We start from the raw sequence: 19,660 nt of genomic DNA, 5'->3' as shown, positions 1-19,660 counted from the left end.
AGAAAAAAGTGAAAATCCATAAAATATCCTCATCTAAGTTAATATAGTCAACAGTTATGCAGTGAAAATTACAAATACAGGGAAGAATTGGGATAATTTGGTTTTAAATTAGAATAAGAATTTATTCTTTGTCACTGTACACATGAATATGATCTGTAATATTATTTTTTATTGTAATGTTTGCGTTGTGAACCACAGGACGAATACTCTATGGTAAGAACTAATGGAAATTCTTTAAAAAACTGCAATCTGTATGACCACCTTGGTTAGTTTAGTCAAAAGGAATCAAGAAAATGAGCCACTGCTCACACTTTTTCCCTCTTCCTCTCTTGTCAAGTCAGTCTATTTGACAGTGTAAAAGTTTTAGTTTCTCATGCACAACATGGAGGTGTGCGTCTGTCTGCCCTAGCTGGAGGCCTTTTTAAAGTGGAGCACTATGAATACTAATCACTATGTGCAAGCAACCTAATCTTAGAGCAGTTATTGTTAATCATTTCTTTTTCTATATTTTCAAAAGCACGACTGTTTGATTCAGTTGCTTGTCGAGATATTTTTGGTTATAGCCAGACGGGACCTCCTGGCACAGCAGCTGCAGTGCAAAAGGATATAATAAATATAATAGGCTAATTGGAGTTCTCCTGGCTTAATGTGGATGTGATTGGGATGTAGTCCTTCCAGAAAGCCCGGAGGGTCACTCACCGCTTCCAGCAGACTGCTCTTAGCAGAAGAAAGTCTCTTACCTGGATGATCTAAAAATAAGACCATTGCATTTAATGACCCCCCCCACCCCCCACCCCAAGAGTTGTATCTGAAATTATGTTAATTGCATCTCTAAATATTGTAATCTGGTTTATAACTCAGAAATCTAAACTTGTACTGTACAACCAATAAATGATCGATAACAGAACACCAGCATGTCGTCTACTCTTCCAATCATAGCAGCTCAGAGGTAAATGGTGACTTGGGGGCCATCGCTGAAACCATACACTGAAAATGTTTGGATTCAAACTCCTTAAGACTTATCTGCACGAACAGGAAGCTCACGCAGCAAGTCGAGAAGAAAGGATAATTCAACTCCGAGCAGATCTTTTTGCACATATTACTGTGAAAATATGCTTAAGTGTTTGACAGCTTTTTTTCCTCTCATTTTTATTCATGTAAAGATGTTTTCTATAAAGATAACTTCCTGGCTGGGGTCCATTTCAAGAAGAGGTTGATACCAAGCCAGGATCTGGATTTAGGATTAACACACTCTATAATACATGTGTCCCTCTTACCATAGTCTCTCGGCCTATGGGAGCGGAGAAGACGTACTCTAGCTGAAAGATGATTGCCAAAGCCTGATTATTGGCCATTTTGATCTCCAAGCTGCTGCGAAGGCCCAGCATCTGAGGACGTGATGATGTTGCAGAGCTAAAGAGAAAGCAAAGAGATATTGATGTGTAATGTAGGCGTAAAAAATGTGATGGCGGTAATGAAGAAATAACAACGCTTTTCCAAAATGTGAAAGGTTTTAATATTTCTCCTCCTATAGCTATATTTTCCATTAAAAGTGAAACAAAATCAATGTGCTGGAAGATTTACAATCCCTTACTAAATATTTCCTGGCAAGCACTTGCCTCCTGTGTGAGAAATGAAACGGCTTTCTATGTATTCGTCATTCACAGTTTGCATACACAGGAGGCGGGAGCATACTGTGCAACGCTTGCGTGTCATGAGGTGGGGCCGAGTGCCTTTTCTTCCTTTCGCTTCACAGCCTCTCTTGAGTCAGTTTTCCCCCTCTTTTTCTCCATTTCTAAAACCATCCAGCATAACACAAGCCAGACAGACTGTCAGCTATCACTGACAGCAGCAGTGAGAGTCAAACACCATAATTACTGCGTACACTATAGGGGTACATCAAACCAGATTTACAACAGACATTCCCATCTTCAAAAATAAAAAAAGGAAAGAAGTGCAAAAAATTTTTTAGTATGGAGAAGATGATGATTATTGTGGTCATAAAACAAGAGTCGCCAGGCACAGATTGTGGGTAAGTATCTTGATGAATTTGTTGTATAGTTAAATGTTTGTACATACATTTTTGTTATGGTAAGAGACCTGTGTCATCATACATAATCATAGTTTCTCCAAGGGTCTGGTATGCAGCAGAGAAAAAAAACCAATACATTTTGATGTGGATACACACTTTCAAGAATTTGTGTGTCATGTTTTGAGTTCCCTAGCCTATTTTGCCATTCCAGTTTTCTCACCTTTTAAATGGAATTATTTCATCCTTCACGTTACTGTTTTGTGCATGACTACTTTATAAAACTGCATAAAATATCCCAGCCAATTACCCTGACAGGCACAGCTTAAATAAGAGCGCTCACACTGACAAGAATGTGTGGAAAAATGTCAGAACACACATTCGGTGCATGCAGTGGTTTCTAGTAAGGTTGTCCAGTGACAGCATGTGGGCGAACAGTGTTATGTTTTCAACCAATTAGGTATTTTGGAGACAGTGCTGTCAGCACAACCACATTTCCTAACGCCATTCACAGTAGGTATAATTAAGAAAGGACAAACTTTGAGCAATGAAATACAGCAAAATTAGGGCATCATATAGAAACTGGAAAGGAACTGTTTGACCTTCAGCCGTGAACTTTATGTTTGAAACCGAAGCTAGAACCTCCACATTACCTCCAAATCTGCTTCAAAGCAGAATACTTATCAGAAATATTCTCATTTTTTGTTATTTTGTAAAGAAGCAGTGCAGAAACGTAATAAAAAATGTTTTACTATTTGTAGGTAGGAAAATGTGTAAGACTTACCCACAGTATAAAAATATTTAATAGACTGCCATGACACATATTCCCAATATTTCTGAAAGAAAAAATTAGTAAAAAATTTCAGACCTGCTCCTTAATGGCTCGCTGATGCGCCCACACAACTCATTAATTGGAACTTCTATTTGTGTGAGCCAAGAGGTTTGTGCCATCACCAGAGCAGCGACTGTGGGTTTCTGGGGACAGCTTGTGTATTCTGAACAAAGTGAGCTGTAATGCAAAACGTATCAGAGGAGTTGTGCTGTTTCTGGACAGCTGGTAGAAATCCAGCCACAAATCAGAGGAACCTACAGGAAAAAATGCATAAAATTCACACGTGCAAAACCTGTGTCAACAGGTCATTACACATGAATGTAATTCTGCACATGTGCAAAATCGTGGGAAATTGAAATGAGAAAATGTGATAAAGCTCATGAAAATGTTAACATCTTAATAGATTGAGATATATGAAACATGAATATACTTGCTTTACATACATTAAACACAAGATTTTTGAAAAGCTGGAAAGTGTAATGTGTGAAGAACATATAAATATGCCTGTGAAATCCATTAGATTACAAGTGATCTCCATGTGAGACATAAAATACAGTAAAACAGGCCTTTATATGCAAGATCTACTGTATATTGTGTATTAACATATCTCTGGAGGTAAACATTTACCCATGTTTTAGCATTTTTTAACATATGAAACATATTCTCCACATTTTGGTGTGCTTATTTTCAAAAGTGCTTTTAGTAACCTCATTTGGAACATGCAATCACGTTTCCACATTGAAAAAAAAAACATAGGAACATGATGCATTCAGGGGAGTTAAAAACCAATTCAGTTAAAAGAAAAACAGCTAGTCCTGAAATATTTATGAGATTTCAGAATGTATTGTGCCAAGTGTCAGAGATGAGATTTCCTTTAACTGAGTGGACTGATGACCTTACATCACAACACCCGCTTTGGAAAGGTTGACATTGACTTTTTTTGTGGTCTCAATAAGACTCAAAGGCCAAAGCATTTCTTCTGAACTGTTACATAATTATCAGAAAACAAAACATTGGTGTGAAAAATAAAGTTGTATCATGTAGGTCAATGATGTAGTATTGTGTGTGTGTGTATATATATATATATATATATATATATATATATATATATATATATATATATATATATACATAAAGCTGTTAAATTCACACACTGACAGACTTTCTGAAACATGAGAATTATTTTAATTCATTGCTTAGTTAGTTTACTAAATCTTCCAGGAATCATAAGTTAAGGCTCTGATGTACTATTGCCTTGTGCAAATTCTGTTGTGGCATTAAACATTTATTTAGTATTTAATAATGAATTAAACTGCAAAGTAAGTAGCTAAAGTGTGTGGACACTGTGAATTCTGCCACCTGCTTCTGCAGCATAAGGATTTTCCTGTTTCCTTACCAAATGGCCAGTTTGGTCAGGAAATTACCTGAATAAATCCAACAAACAAATATTAACTAACTTTGCTTGGGAGTTAACTGCTAATTGCAGCATTATTCACCAGAGAAAAAAAAGCATATCTTAAATTACGCCCTTGACACCGATGATATAGCTGCTAAGTGGAGGAGGAGCAGGTAATGAGCAATACAGGCGGGAGGAGGAAGTGCATAAACAGAAGGATTCTTCATTTATACAAATTTATTTGGAATGCCAGAAGAAGACATTAAAAGAATTTGCCAAACCTTTTATCTGAGCTGGGAAACGCAATCTGTTTGCATACTTCTCACAATTTTATTACGTTTTGTTCTTAGTTTGGTTTCAATGGATGTATCAAAACTCTACTGACAGGATTTCATCATTCATTTCTTGTTTTTTTCTTTTTTTTGCCATTGTCGCCTCTGGATGCAGCAAACAATAGCATTACGAAGTGGAGGACTGCAATGATGCAACAGCAGGCTTTTATTGGCCATCAGACTCTGCAACAAAAGCTGTTAGGACATCCCAGGGTTTTAGAGTAGGCAGAAATAAAAACTGCTATTTGAGCAAGACTTTACAGTTTTCACCATGGCAATAATACACTTCAATTTGTGATCATTAAAAACTGTCCAAGTCTGGCTAAAACAGACGAGCATTAAAATATTGTGACCTATGAGCAGGTCTGTATTAATGTGATCAGTTTTGATACGACAATACCGCCTTTGCTTTGTAAAAGTATTTATACCTCTTCCACAATTTGTCATGTTACAATAAGAAACTTCAGTGTGTTTTATTGGGATTCAGCATAAAGCTGAAACTTATTATGAAGGGGAAGAAAATTATTCATGGTTCTCAAAATTTATTCTCTGTATAAATCCAGCCATTTTGTGAAGGTCTAAGTGTTTTTTTTTTTATGGAATACATTAAAGAACAGCATCATGAAGACCAAGGAACATCGCAGGTAAGTTTATGCAGAGATTAGCGGAGAAGTTCAAAGCAATACTAGATCCCACGCTTTGAACATCTCACCGAACTTCACTGTTTATTCCATCAACAAATCTGGCATCTAAGAAAAAGTGGCGAGAAATTCATTTCAAAAAGTCATAAGAAGTTACAAAGTATTAATTTAGTTGAGTTCAAGACAAATGAATGTCACCCTTTCCATAATATTTGGCAAAAATCATGCATAGTTTTCCTTCAATTTCTAAATTATGGACAACTTTTTGTGGGTATACCACATACAATTGTGCACAAGTTTCTAGCTTTAAAATGACCAAATGTGAAAAAGTTTGAGGTGTGGGAACACTTTTACAATGCACTGTATTTTTGACTATTTCATTTAGATCTACAACATTTCTACATAACCCCTGCTATCAATTCAACCGCAGAAAAAAATTCAAATTCAAAAAAGAAAAAGATTGTCCCAGCCATCTAGAAATACAAAAAACAGCATGTAAAGCAAAAATATAGTGTGTGCTGCAGTTCCAGAGAAGGGAGAGGAGAAACGGACACCAGGAATAGTACTTTGCCCTGATATCTGCCAATATTATACTAAAATGACATTAATGCCTAGCAAGCTTTCTTCAAATATACATTTTTTTGCTGACTTTATTAGATTAACTTTCAATCATTTCTCGATCAGCAAAAAGAACAGTGCTTAGAGAAGCTGATGAAATACCATAAAAAATAAGCACTCCTAAAACTATTTCTGCACATCTGCAGATCTTGTCTGACATCAGAGTTCTGCTTCACCATCCTCTGCAGCCTACAGTTACAGCTCCACTATACATATACACGTGTAACTTCTGCTCACCTGTCCTTGACCAGCGTGCTCTTCTTAGAGATGCTGTCTGTTCGTCCTCTGACTCCTGATGCAAAGGGCTCCAGGACCACCACTTGGGGCTTATCAAGGAAACACCAGCCATTGTGCACACCGACATGAAGCCTCCGTTCTTGAATGACAACCGTTCTTTGTGCATCCTCTGGTTCAGGTTGTTTCTAAGAAACAGAGAAGATCAAATTGGGGTTATCACACACAAAGCTAAAGCAGTTCGCATGAACAGTGCATGTGGATGATCTTGTTGATTTCAACAAGATTATTGTCTAGTGTCCAATGTCACGCTCATAAAGAAAATGGAGAGTCTGATGGAGCCTTTATCTAAACCCCAACTAACAAAGATTTAAAGGGGGGATGTTATGTATTTTCCAGGCACAGAGTGCCATTTTAGAGCACCATTAAATGACTATGTTACTTCCAGTAACATAGTCATTTAAAATAAATGCTGCATATATCAAACATAACTTAAAAGAAATTAAATTTTCCAATTTGATGCCTTGAAATTGACATATCTCTTTAAGAAGCTCCTACTCTTTCCGACACGCCACATTCAATGCGTCATCACAACAACGTTCCTCCATTACATAATTTACAACTGTTCTTAGGAGCATTGGACTGAAAAGTAGTTTGCATGATAAGCTCTACGGAGGAGCAGTTCCACCAGGTGTTTGCTCACTGCTGCTGCAGCTAGTCTAGAGGAGCTGAGTGAACGAGGCGTGGGGGAGACTGCAGCTCTAGGGTAATAGGAGGCGTTAAGTGAGAGTAAGTGTTTAGGTGCCACAAAGGAATGCCAGAGGAGATTCATGGATTCCTTAAACTTACATGAAAGGATACAAGCAATACCAGGTGTGTTTGTGATGAGGAGAGATTATTATAACATCACTTAAAGCTCAAAAAAGCCTATTTTTACAACCCTTTTAAAAAACACATCAAGCCAACTATGCCTCTTGTCACAGATTTTAAGGCAACAGACAAATCTCTCCATCTTGCTTTCTAGAAAATACTGCAAAGGAGAAGAGACAGCAGCAGCTTGTAATTATAGCCTTTATTTTGGAAGGGAAAAAAGCCAATTAAATTGCTAGAATTAAATATAGGTGATTAATCCCCTCTTTTGTAATATAAGATTTATTGGTACATTCAAACAAAAAGCTTTTTAAAAGTATGTATCTGATGGTGTGAGTAAAGCAAAAGAAAAAAGTTGAACTCTTATTTTTTATGAAGGCATACCAAAAGAAAACTAGAAACTCCATGTCCAATCATGTGCTCATGCTACTGTCAGCTTATTATGTTTTCTTCTCCTGCAGACTGGCAGTCAAGGGCCTTGTACAACTTTTGAACTCCATGAGCCGCAATTATAGAGGAGCGAGCGATTTTTAAGTACAGACTTTCTGTGGACAAGAAAATCTGTTTGCTGAAAGGTTGAATTAGTTGGTAATGGCAATGGTTTGCTGAGAGATAAAGTAAAACGTCTTACAAAGATGCAAAGGTCTATTAAGAATGTTTACTGAAATGTATTAAGGCTCAGGACCACACTATAAATGCTTAAACTTTGTTTGTTGAGACTGAGAATGATATTAAATATTAAATGATTTTAAATAGTTTAACATTTAGAAAAACTGCACAGCATGTTCAAGAGGAAAATGAGAGACCCTAGAAGCAATAATGTAGAGAAGCTTAACCCCTTAGCTTAGAAACAAATATTATTGTCTCCATGCCTTGTTGGACCGATGCTGCAAATCATGGTAAAGTACATGGACATATTTTTCAATAGGTTTGCATTCGTGTACTAAAGGTCCATTTGACTGATATTATGTCACATGTTAATTTCCAAGGAACTGAATAATGCAATTTCATTTGTTGAGGGTCATAATCATTTAAATTACCAAAGATAAATGTAAAACATTACCACTACATAATGAACTCAAATAACGTGTTTTACTTTCAGAACTGAATTACTAAAATAAATTAGCCTTTCAATTATATATATTTTTTAATTCGCCTGTATAGACAGCCTTTAAGCTGGGAAACTTGACAGTCATTCTCTTTAACTGCTGCTGAAGGCCTAGTTAAACATCCATTGAAGCATTTTCCTTGCATTGATGCTTTCAGCTGATCACTGAAGCTTACAGAACACATGTAAATCACAATCTGATTCTGAAAAGGCGTGTGTATCAAGTAATTGTAACGAGGGACTACATACTTGCTGCTATTTGTTAACTGACTGACAGTCGTCCACTGACTGACTGCAAACTGTCTAACCCTGAAATGCAAAGACACCATATGCTCGCCTCTCGTTCCCACTTCTTCCTATTTGTTTCATTTCAGTGTTCTTCTCCCTATAATGTCTCCTACTCCCACTCGCCTTTTCTCTTTCCTCTCTGTTTCCATTGTCATTCTCGCTCTCGGTCCCCCTAGCAGCTTAAAACCTTCTCCATATCCACCCACACCTTCTCAATCGAATTAGCATATCAATTCAGACGGGGGTTTTCTTTTAAAGCAGCAACAGCAGGAACAGCAGCCTAGCTTGCCTGGATACCAAACAGCCCACATGCCTAACTACTTACTGTTCTTCTCAGGTTACATCTATGCAACGCTTGACTTTATCCTCATCTCATCCATTTTACAACCTACCCACCGTTTGTATTTTTCATTTCTTCTAAAGCCAAGCTCCACAAAAACTCGACAACTGATGACATTTTATGTTTGGTCATAGGAGATTAAGGTTCTTGTCAAATTCTAGCCTTTTATCCTGTCTGAAAAAAATCCAAAAAAACAACAAAAAATCACCCCAATTTCTAACCACAAATGTGATATTTTCTTTCAATAAATGATTATTTTGGTTACATATATATTCAAAACTATAAACTGTTTTACCTTTATTATGTGTTTGAGGTATTCTGTGTCACTATGCTTGACAAGTACTGCAATATGTTTTTCATCAATTTAACAGCAGTCCTGATACATTTTGAATCATGCTGGCTGTAATTTGACTTTATGGCAGGTTATATAACTGTTTAGTTTGCTTACACAGGTTAATGCCTTAATCAATCACAGAGTTACAAGAACAAATTAGGATACATCAGAAACTGCAGATGGTATTGTTACATTATAGTTACCTAAAACAAGTAAATATTGTGTGCAAAGTCTACATCATGATTTCTCTGTAAACTGATTTACATATTCACATCATTGCTTTGAATAACTGAGATCTCTAGAGGTGTACGCATGTGCATGCAGAATTGGATTTTAGTCGACTTTGGTAGAGATTTTAACCTCAAGCAGTAAAAGCTTTTTTTTCTATTGTCCAATGCTTAGTATAACAATTTGAGCTAATTTTAATCTGTGCATTTTCTTAATTTATCAGTCTGTCATATTTGAACTCATAAAAAGTACTGCAACAATAATTACCATTAAATTTATGACCCGTCATGCCCACCTCAAAAAAAGAAACTAGTATGTGCCTACAGGATCTGTACATTGTCATTTAATTGCTATCATAACATTATTATTATTATTATTAATTATTATTATTATTTTAAATGCATTGAGTTTAATTGTCTAATCTAATTTATGACCATTTATTTTAAAGATATTGGCATAATCAGGTAGGTTAATAGCAAATATTTTCCATATAATGCATGCCTGTTATCTCAGACTTAAATTGTTCATATGACTTTGAAGAGCTTCTGCTCTAATGCAGATGCATAGATGTGTTGATAAAAGCAATAAAGCAGCAGTTTTCATACAGACATCTGTTTCAGCTTTCATTCATGTTCAAAGACTTAATTGTGCAGGTTGACTTTTCAGCAATACAACTAACTGATCTGATATGACCAGAATAAACTAAACTGAAATAAGATAATAAAGATGCACCCAGAAATAAGCAAACAGCATTTTTTGTGTGGAAGTTGTTACTATAAGAGTGAAAGTTAGCCATTTTCAGTATCCACAAGGTATTTGAGGAAGCACAAAAGGTGGAAGGAATAAAAATGGTATGAAGTATGTTGACTGTTCATTACCACTGTTTTGCTGAATTAGTGAAGGAGTGAATTGACTCAAAGTCTGATTTACTGGAGTGTGTGTGTGTATATATATACACACACATATATATATATATATATATATATATACTTTTCAGGTTTCAACCTCTTTCTGCTTCCAATTATACTGGATTTGGACGTGTTTGCAGGACTATTGAAATCTTACAGTCAGACGAAATGTCTACATTTCTTGGGTATACACATATATACTGATGTGAGCATTTGGCTAATTATATTAACCAATAATACAAAATGCAGAAGTCAGTTGAAAATATCAGCTCCACATCATTTTGCCTTTGGTTTCAAGTATTAAATGTTTTGAAGCACATGCTTTTGCTTGTGTAATGTAGCTAATTTTTTCTCATTAATATATAACAAGCACATCATACCATGCATATGTTAAGTATTTATGTATATGGAACACCTTTTGTACCGAACAATAAGTAAAGCTCATCTTGTCCTTTGTCATGTCAGATTGTGGTGTTTTTGCATCATGCAGCTGATGTAACTACACTTTATAGAGTTAAGATGTTATACCGCCTTTAGTCTCACTGTGACAGAGTTGCAGCTATCAGCACAAGTGTGACAGGATATCTGTAAATAATTGCTTTCAGTGACATTCACATCATAATGATGGTGTATATTTCCACAGATTGTCTGCGCTCACTATTTCCCTTCACTGCAGCCTGTGAAGGATGACAGGCAAATGGGTTTGTCTTTTGTTGGACAGGTCTGTCATGAAGTGTGTCAGAGAAAAAATAAAAGAAAGAGAGAAAAAAGTTGTTTAGAAGACAGCATCAGTTAAAATGCTGTTTTCTACTCCTTCTGTCCCTCCTTTCTTGAAAGTTCCTTTTTCATTTATTTCATTGCTCCCTTTTTCCTCACTCTGTCAGTTTCTCTCTCTACCTATCTTACACACTATCCTCTTTCTTCCCCTTCTTGCCTCTTGTCACAGATTTCTTCCTCCCCTGCCTGGAATATGAATATTTTAGGGCTAAGAAGCTTACAGGAACAATGAAATGGCCCCAAAGTTAAATTATACTCCATTTCTGTAGTCACTGAAGAGGGAATTCTCAAAGTGATGAATACACCGGTGGATCATGGGTGTGCCCCTCACTTTTTTTCTCATCTACGCAAGCCTGTTATCTAATTTGGTTTTATTCATGTGTTGGATATATCAGTAACTACAACTCGAATTGCTCAACTTGGGATAGAAGTTGCACAAGCAAATTTTATACATCAGTCTATACTTGATATAACATACTATACAGTGGACCTATTTGCCGTTGAGTATTAACAGATGCTTTTTCAAGGCGCATATCTAAAATATTCAAACAGAAATGAAACTTGAGAAGCTGATATATCTTGGCACAAAGCTATTGGCTGGCGTTTGGACATTAGCTTCTGCAGTAGTGCTCAGACATTTTGCACTGTGCTTATTAATTAACTTTAAGCCATATTTGGTAGTTCTAAGCGTTCAAGTATTTGCGGTTTTGGCTCTTCGTGGGTTGCTGCGCTCAAATGTCAGAAGACTTTTCCAATCAGTTTTTCCATTCAGAAAAGGCAGCTCACATGAGCACTACCGGGTCAATCTGACAGCAACACTCTTTGGTGTGAGTGTTGCGAGTGATGTGTTTACCGTATATTATCAGAGGAAGTAGAATGACATAGGAAACGATTTTCTAAATGTCAAAGCATGTCTCTTGTTTCATGCTGCAAGACACCAAGGCAATAAGAAAGTCTTGGCTTGCAACATAATTTAGGAGGAAATAATAAAAATCATCTGCTATAATGAACTGAAGAGATTTGAGGCTTTAACAGGAGAAAATATTTTCCAGGATACAGACAACAAAAAAGGCATGTTGGAGCTCATTTCCATAAGAGCTATCTAAATAGAGATCATTTAGTCCAGAAGTATGAAAGAAAAACTTCACAAAACATTTTTGGCTATTCCTCATGCGCTTCCACGTATCAATGTCCACACGTAGATATGCGAACGCACAGATACGCACATCTGTTTTTACAACTGTGCTCCTGGGGGATACGTTGGCAAGGGCACAAATGCTGTTGGGAAAAGAAGAGCTATGCGCTGATAAAAGGCTGGGAACAACTCATCTGTGAATACACAGTCACTGATGTTTTGCTAATGCAGTCCATGCTAATTGTGCTACTTGCTAACCTAAGATGGGACAATTAAAAAAAAAAAAAATCTACTCTGTAATCATCTGTAACTCCAGTCAAATTGAACCGCTGGGCACCTAACATCCCAGATATCTGCTGTAAATGTTTGGTTGGAACAACAATATTGGAACTTGGTTACGCAAACTTTGTCAGAGATCGTTGGAGTGAATGTACCTGCTGAGGCCAAAATGTGTGTTTTGGGTATTTATTCAGAGAACTGTGTTTTTAATTCCAGACAGTTAAAATTGATTGACTTTGGACTCCTGCAGGCCAGGAGATTAATATCTCTATACTGGAAAAAAATGGATATACCATCAAATCACATGTGGGTGAAGGAGATGTCATCCTGTGTGGCTCTGGAGCAACTCACTTATATTGTCAGAGGAAAAGGAGCGAAATTTGAAAAGACATGGTCACCGTTGACCGAGTTTCTGAAACGTTACAAAGGACATTAAGAGATCTGTGCAGAGACTGCTGGGTATCTTTTTTTTTTCTCATTGTTCATTATTGTTTATTTGTGTTTGTTTGCTTTGGGGACCAAGTTATTTAATGAGAATCTGTGTTAAGTGTATCACTGTCACTTGTTCTTTCTTTTATGTTATAAAATACTCTGTAATCACCGTCTTTATTTTTTAATAATAACTTGCTCTTTCACACATGCAGCCTCCACTTGAAATCTGTTAGATTTTTTGACAACTTACAGCAGGAGGACCAGATAAAAATGTTTTCAGTGCTGCTCTCAGTGGTACACCACACAGGGGCTACAGGCCACAACACAGCTGTTCAAGGGTCGATTCCAGGCCCTGGATTTATTAGATGTACTTCCATTCTCTCTCTGCTGTTTTTTCTGTCAAGCTACTAATGAATGTAGGACACTAGTGCCCAAAAACCATTAAAAAAACATATGAAAGAAAATATGCTGGAACAGCACTAAAAAAAAGACATTGTGTCTGAACTACAGGCTGTAACAGTGGATTATAAAGGTTAGTGTCTCTTACATCGTTTCACTTTTGTTTTAAAAACTGAAGTCCTCTAGAGTTTCAAATGGCACTTTCATAATAGAATCAGGAGATAACATCTTACCAACAAAGCTTGTTTTAGATGTAATTTACTGCTCCAACTGCTAAGTGAGGCAGGTGGGGAAAAAAGTGAGGGTGACAGATTAGTAAGCAAAACTAATTTAGAGAGAGACACTAGCAATGAAATGGAAGTGCTGAAAAATGAAATGAGAGTTTACAAAAAAAGAGACTTGAAATAAATGAAAGTACATTCTTGGAAAATTTCAGAAAAGCTAATACCTTTATGGCAATGGAATTAAATGAGTGGGAAAGTTTCCCTAAATGCTCAGAACAGAGAACAAGGATAGCAAAATGTTTGACCATTCAGTAAAGCTCAATTAAAATGAATTTTTTGGGCTGTAAGACATTAACATATTTAATGTTAATCTCATCTTGCCGATGAGTTATTTATAATCTATACACAAACAAACGAGTCACCTTACAACAAACGTGTTTTGTGGTCCACTGCCTATTTCATGTCATTTCAGGTTTGGAGAATTGATCAGACCCTTCAGTGAATCATATAAAGGCACAAAGAGCAATTTGACCCTCTGTATCTCCAAGGGCCACTGGCACTGTTACAGCCTGTTGGTTGTGAATAAGGTTCATTATCCTAATTATCCATGCCTTTTATCCACACCTGTGTGTGGATGAAAGGTGTCCCTGGAGGGACATGTAGGATGATCACAACTCTTAATTTTCCAGCACTCATGCTAGTTTTTGTTGTGAAGATTTTATCTTTAACATGCATTTGGTTATTTCATTTAAAACATGTCTTCCAAAAGGTTTGTTGATTTTCAGTTTCCAAATGATTTAAAATAAATTAAATGCTTACCTATATATATATATATATATATATATATATATATATATATATATATATATATATATATATACAGTGCAGACCAAACTTTTGGACACACCTTTTAATTCAATGAGTTTCCTTTATTTTCATGGGGAAAAAATTACTCTTTTCCCCAGTAAAAGACAACAATCCTCTGGTCAAAAGCCAAAGATGCTCAACTGGTTTCACATGTCACTCCACAGGCTACTGCTATGAAGTGAACTCATCATCAAGTTACACAAAAGCTGATTTGGGCCTTGTGACAATGTGCATTATAATAAATGTATCATTGTTTGTTCAATATAAAAGCAACTTGATTATTTTACACATTTAAAAAAAAAAAGTTTATTAAGGCCTTGAAACAAATGTATTTTTACTCAATGCTATCATATGTTGAGTTTATTCTAAGCCATGCCTAGGTGTGCCCTGTAATGTGCATATTGATCGTACACTTCTCTGCCTTAGAGGAATAAATTAAATGTGACCGGAGAATTTGATCTGCAGCAAACTAATCCAACTATGTTAAACTACCCAGTGTAAAACTTTGATTATTAAAAATGTTTAGCATTCATGAATCAACAAAGTTCAAGAAACATAACACAAGCTACAAATGAGATCACAAGGGAGGATAATTAAAGGCATCTGTGCTCATTTCTGGACAGTCTCGCCTCCATGCATAGCTATTGTGGAAAAAGTTTGTGGCCTCGAGAGTCACAATAAGAATAAAAGTGAGAGTTCATAGTGTCATCTGAACAAACATCGTGACATCATGAGCTGGGCGAGGTGGGGTTGGAGTGTTTAGCTGTCATTCAACCAGTTCATTCACCCCCTATGGCTGCAAGGTTGCCAGAACACATCAGATGAACTATTATTAGGAAAATATTCTAAATTGTTGTGTGACTAATACACTAATTACATTTTTCAAACTTGGATAGATTTAGGACAGACTCACTTGCTGCAAATTATTGTACATTATCTGATGTCGATTAAACTTTTGTTTAGAAAGAGTGGTTAGGTGGGGGCAACAGATAATCTTTAAATAAAGTACAAGAAACAGAAGATATACTGTAGTTTTTGGTTGTTATTATGCTGTAGGAAGAGCTGAAAAGAACAAATACAAGACAGAAGCATAAATAAATCTAAAATAAATAAATGTTCCAACTCATTCAAACATTTTTCCTAAAAATTGTATTAATAAATAATTATACACTAGCAGCGACAGTGGGCTTTTGGCAAATTATGAGGTAAACACAAAGTATTTAGACTGCTTTCAAATCTAAGAATATGTTGAAATTATGCAATTTCAAATTCCAGTTTATGACTATTCAAAGATTTAAGATGGAAAAGAGCAAGAAAATTATTCAAAATATGTGCATAATTGTAGCATAACTTGTAAAGATAGGAACATTTCTTTCTGTCTCCATAAACATTGTACTATGTTATGCTTAGTTAAATACATAGCAAAAACTGGCTGTTAATGTTTGGTAGGCACTGCCTGTTGTTATTTACAGAAAATGCTTATTCAGAAGGGAACATTTCAAAATTTATGAAGAATTCAAAAATCCTACACTTTAAACTTTCTTTTGAAAAATTGCCCTGTGATGCATAAGCAGCTAGCCGTCCACGGGGTCTCTCACCTGATGAACACTTGAAATGGACGGCGGTGACCCTGCATGGATTAGCAGGTATAGACAATGGATCAATGGAACAAACAGCTAACAATATTTCAAAGCTTATTAAGAAAGAAAAATCTAAAAGGGCTTTTAGTAAATGGTTCTATTTAACATTTGAAGTCGGTTTTTCAATACGTTTTCTTGTCAGTAGTTTTTGAAATTATCTTGTAGTAAAAAGTAATAATAACTCTGCAGATGGCAACTGTCATCTCAGGAGCATGTAAGAGTGAGAGAGAAAGCAAGTAAACGTGAGCAAAGCAGGTGAAATTACGCCCTACATGAGTTTTGCATCAGCCAATTAAGAAGGTAGTTATCTTACTGTAGCACGTAGCTCTCACAAAAAAAATGCTAAACAATGGCAACAGCTTCTTGTTTTTTTTTTTTTTAGCAATCATAGATCTCACACGATCTGGGCTAAGAGCCTAACTGTGAATATATCTCCTTCCACATGATAATCAATTCAAACCACACTTGTGAAGCCAACAATATCTTAAAAAAATGATTTTTGCTCATCTGGACCAAGGTCTTTACTGTCACCATGACAATGAGAGTGTGAGTTGGTGAGAGACAGAGTGAGTTGCTCCTCACACATTGGATATTAGTTCCCCCATATTGAGCATGAGTCATCTATGGCAAGAAACAGTTGCCGCATCATTAGCAGGCTGCTCTCATCCTCCCATGCCCCCCACTCCTTAACGAATTTTAACTGGCACTCAGCTCTCACTGATAAATCATTGTTGCCCTGCTGCTGAAACCCATAATTTCAGCCCAAAATTATTAAGTCAAACACAGTCGTGCTGCTGCCAGTCTGTTTCCCATTCAGTTGCCGACCATTTGTCTTGACTAGTGTTGCTATACACAGCACATGTAAAATTGCACAACCATGAGACTAACGGATCACAGCAAAGTTGGTTCCACACAGAAATAAACTTCCAGCAGTGGGTCCAAGCTGCATGTGTTAAAGACATTTATCTCTTTAAAAAGGTTAAACAATACATTATTGAAAGAAAGTTTACCATTTCTAAATACAAATGTTTGTTTTGTACAAGTGATATTTTTTACCTGCCTGGTACAATCATTATTAAATTAAATCTGCAATAACTCAAAACTCTCTTTAAAAAATACCAAATATTGCTAAACATGCATTAATTGTTCCTGGATTGGCTGCTTTTTAAATGCCATCTAATAGCGTGTTAAGTATCATTGAGTTAAGATGATGTACTGCATTTTGCTTCAAATATGTCAGATATGCTCAACAGACAAAAAATGTTCCACAAATAATTTGAAGCTATATTCCACAGAAACCCCTGAGGATAGGTGAACTTCTAAGCTGGAGATAGAGCATGTGTGGCTTCAGCTGTCTTTATTCCCACCAGTGAAACACTAATACTGGGCGTTGGTGAGATTTTGTTTTTAGTAATATTAGGTTGGTCAGTTCCTTTTCTTATTAGTTACAGGGTCAAGAAATAAATAACTTTTGGCACCAACCACATTCATAATGACCTGAGGCTGACTCATGGAGATCCAAACATCATTAATGCCTGAGTTAATTACAGTTTTAGACCTCTAGAGACGGTTTTAGCTTCAGTCTGTCTAATTTAGGACAAAACGGGAACAAACTGGATTATGACTTAATTTCCAGCATTTGGTTTGGTGGTAGAGCATAAATAGATAAGCAGTTCAGGTTCAAATTTTAAAATACTTAGACTGAACTACAGAAAACTATATAGATAAAAGTAACCACAGATTTTTAAAAGTAGTGTTGTAACTCTATTAAAGTGCCATATTGAAAGGAGTAATGTGATGGTAATCGTGACAAATGCAGCAGTTCTGGATATCTGTACAAGATTTTAAAGTCAGCTTTCATTTCAAATTTTCAACCACCTTCTTTTTTTTATGCCAACTTGGCTCACCGCAGATACCTGATGTTGCTATCTGACCACTCACATCTGCATTGCCCCTCTTTCCAAACCTCTTGCATATGTTCTTTTCTCTTAGCCACGTCATCTACAAATCTAGGTAATGTTTTCACACACAGCTCAGAGGCTGTACTGCAAATGGACAGAATACAAATACACCCAAAAATACAAAAGGATATTCTCAGAAGTACTGTGGTTATTTTACGCACACTTGTTTGTGACATCATCAGAAGAAGCAGGAGAATATCTGCAGGTTTAGATTTGACCAAGTAATGAAAACAATTTACTACAAAATATCAAAAATAAGTATAGTATACACAGTGTTGTACATCTGGTGAGTTTGCTCATATCATAGAGAAAAAGCTGAATAAATTAAGATCTGAGAATGTTGCCCATAGTTCATGTTTCCCCTGTCATTTATGTGTATTGCATCATGGCAAAATCAAATCCCATGTTGAAAATATTCGAACAGCATGGCACTGGAGCCAACTACTATGTTGTTTTTTTAATGTCTATTTAATATAGTTTAATTTTTATGTTTGCATCACCAGATTAATTTTGAACATAATTCATGTCTAGTTTTTTTTTTTTTTTTTGGATGTGTTTGATGTTGCAGGGTACCTGTCTGAAGTTAAAGTCAATGCTCCTAACATCACCTGCAATTTCACCATAACTCAGAAAATAGAGAAATCTGGGGAGTTCAGGTTTGACTTGCTATGAAGGAATTCAACTGGACTCTCTAACATTAAAATAAACCCAGTGTCCATCAAGCTAATCTATCCGGTTTTATCCGTTTCTACCTGTCGCTGTCACAGACGACCCTTTGGAACAACGATGGTTAGTATCTGCTCTTAACAATTTGACATCAACATGGTTTAGAATGACAGATTAAAAATAGTCATGTCATTCCCCTTTTGTTTTCTCTCTGTCATAATAGGAATATAATGCAAGTTGAATCCTCAAAAAAAGGATGATTAAAGTATGATTTTTGTTTGTATTGTTGATGGATAATATTCATCTGTTTGATGTAAATGACTGACTGACTTGGAGCTAATGTCAACAATACTTGTCTTACTCTTTAAAAAGTAGAAACACACATGATTCTGTAATGGCTTGAAAACTACTACTAAATTTAGAAGATGCTCATTATGTATTTTTGTTTAATTATATGAATCAAAATCAAAACAATAAACCGATAATCCAAATAACATCATTACAACCAATTGCTGATGTTGTACTCTTGTATCAGTGTTCTGATTTCAATTTTAAAAGTTAGAGAACATACTACTTTGTTTTAAAGTTTTTAGTAAAAACTGTGATAATTATACTGTTAACCTCGAAGCGGCTCATGCATATAGATGTAATGGCATTCAAATCTCTACATTCAGCTGACCCAAATGTTACATTAATCAAAACTGTAGATTCTTAGATGTCTAATAAAAAATTCTAACAAAACATCTCTCTCTAAAAAAGATTTAGAAGCTCCAGATAATATAGCTTACTCCATCGAAGAAACAGTATAATATAGTTAAAAGTGGATAAATGTATCTTTCCTCACTAATCTGCAACACATCCTCTGTCTTGTCTGGCTCATAGAGACTATAATCGTTTGAAGTTTGTTTCAGCTAATGTCTGGATCTTTGGTCATTACAAAGAGCTGCCTCCCATGGATGTGTGATGTGAGCCATGCCATTAAGCCCCATTCCTTTACACTGCATTGGTTATGGTGGTGACCAGCCGGCGGCCAAACCGTCCTCAGAGAACAATGCGAGAGACGCCTCCTATTTCAGAAATGCTCAACCTCCTTTGTCTTTTTTTATAGTAGCACATCCACAG

General features: G+C 36.0%; 1 protein-coding gene across 2 annotated transcripts in view; it reads right to left on the bottom strand.

The window, feature by feature from the left end:
* The window catches only part of nphp4 (nephronophthisis 4), a 168,320-nt gene that overhangs the window by 110,424 nt on the left and 38,236 nt on the right, over positions 1 to 19,660 (bottom strand). For both annotated transcript variants that reach the window (XM_028002260.1, XM_028002173.1), the window contains 2 exons: positions 6,086 to 6,270; positions 1,278 to 1,413 (listed from right to left, as the gene is read on the bottom strand). In XM_028002260.1, coding sequence (XP_027858061.1) covers positions 1,278 to 1,413; positions 6,086 to 6,270 — 321 coding nt within the window. The remainder of the gene's footprint in view (positions 1 to 1,277; positions 1,414 to 6,085; positions 6,271 to 19,660) is intronic.

Source organism: Xiphophorus couchianus, chromosome 1 (assembly GCF_001444195.1).
Source record: "Xiphophorus couchianus chromosome 1, X_couchianus-1.0, whole genome shotgun sequence".
In the NCBI taxonomy this organism is placed as follows: Eukaryota; Metazoa; Chordata; class Actinopteri; order Cyprinodontiformes; family Poeciliidae; genus Xiphophorus; species Xiphophorus couchianus.
The sequence above is the reverse complement of the archived record's forward strand: the minus strand, read 5'-3'. Positions and strand labels throughout refer to the sequence as shown.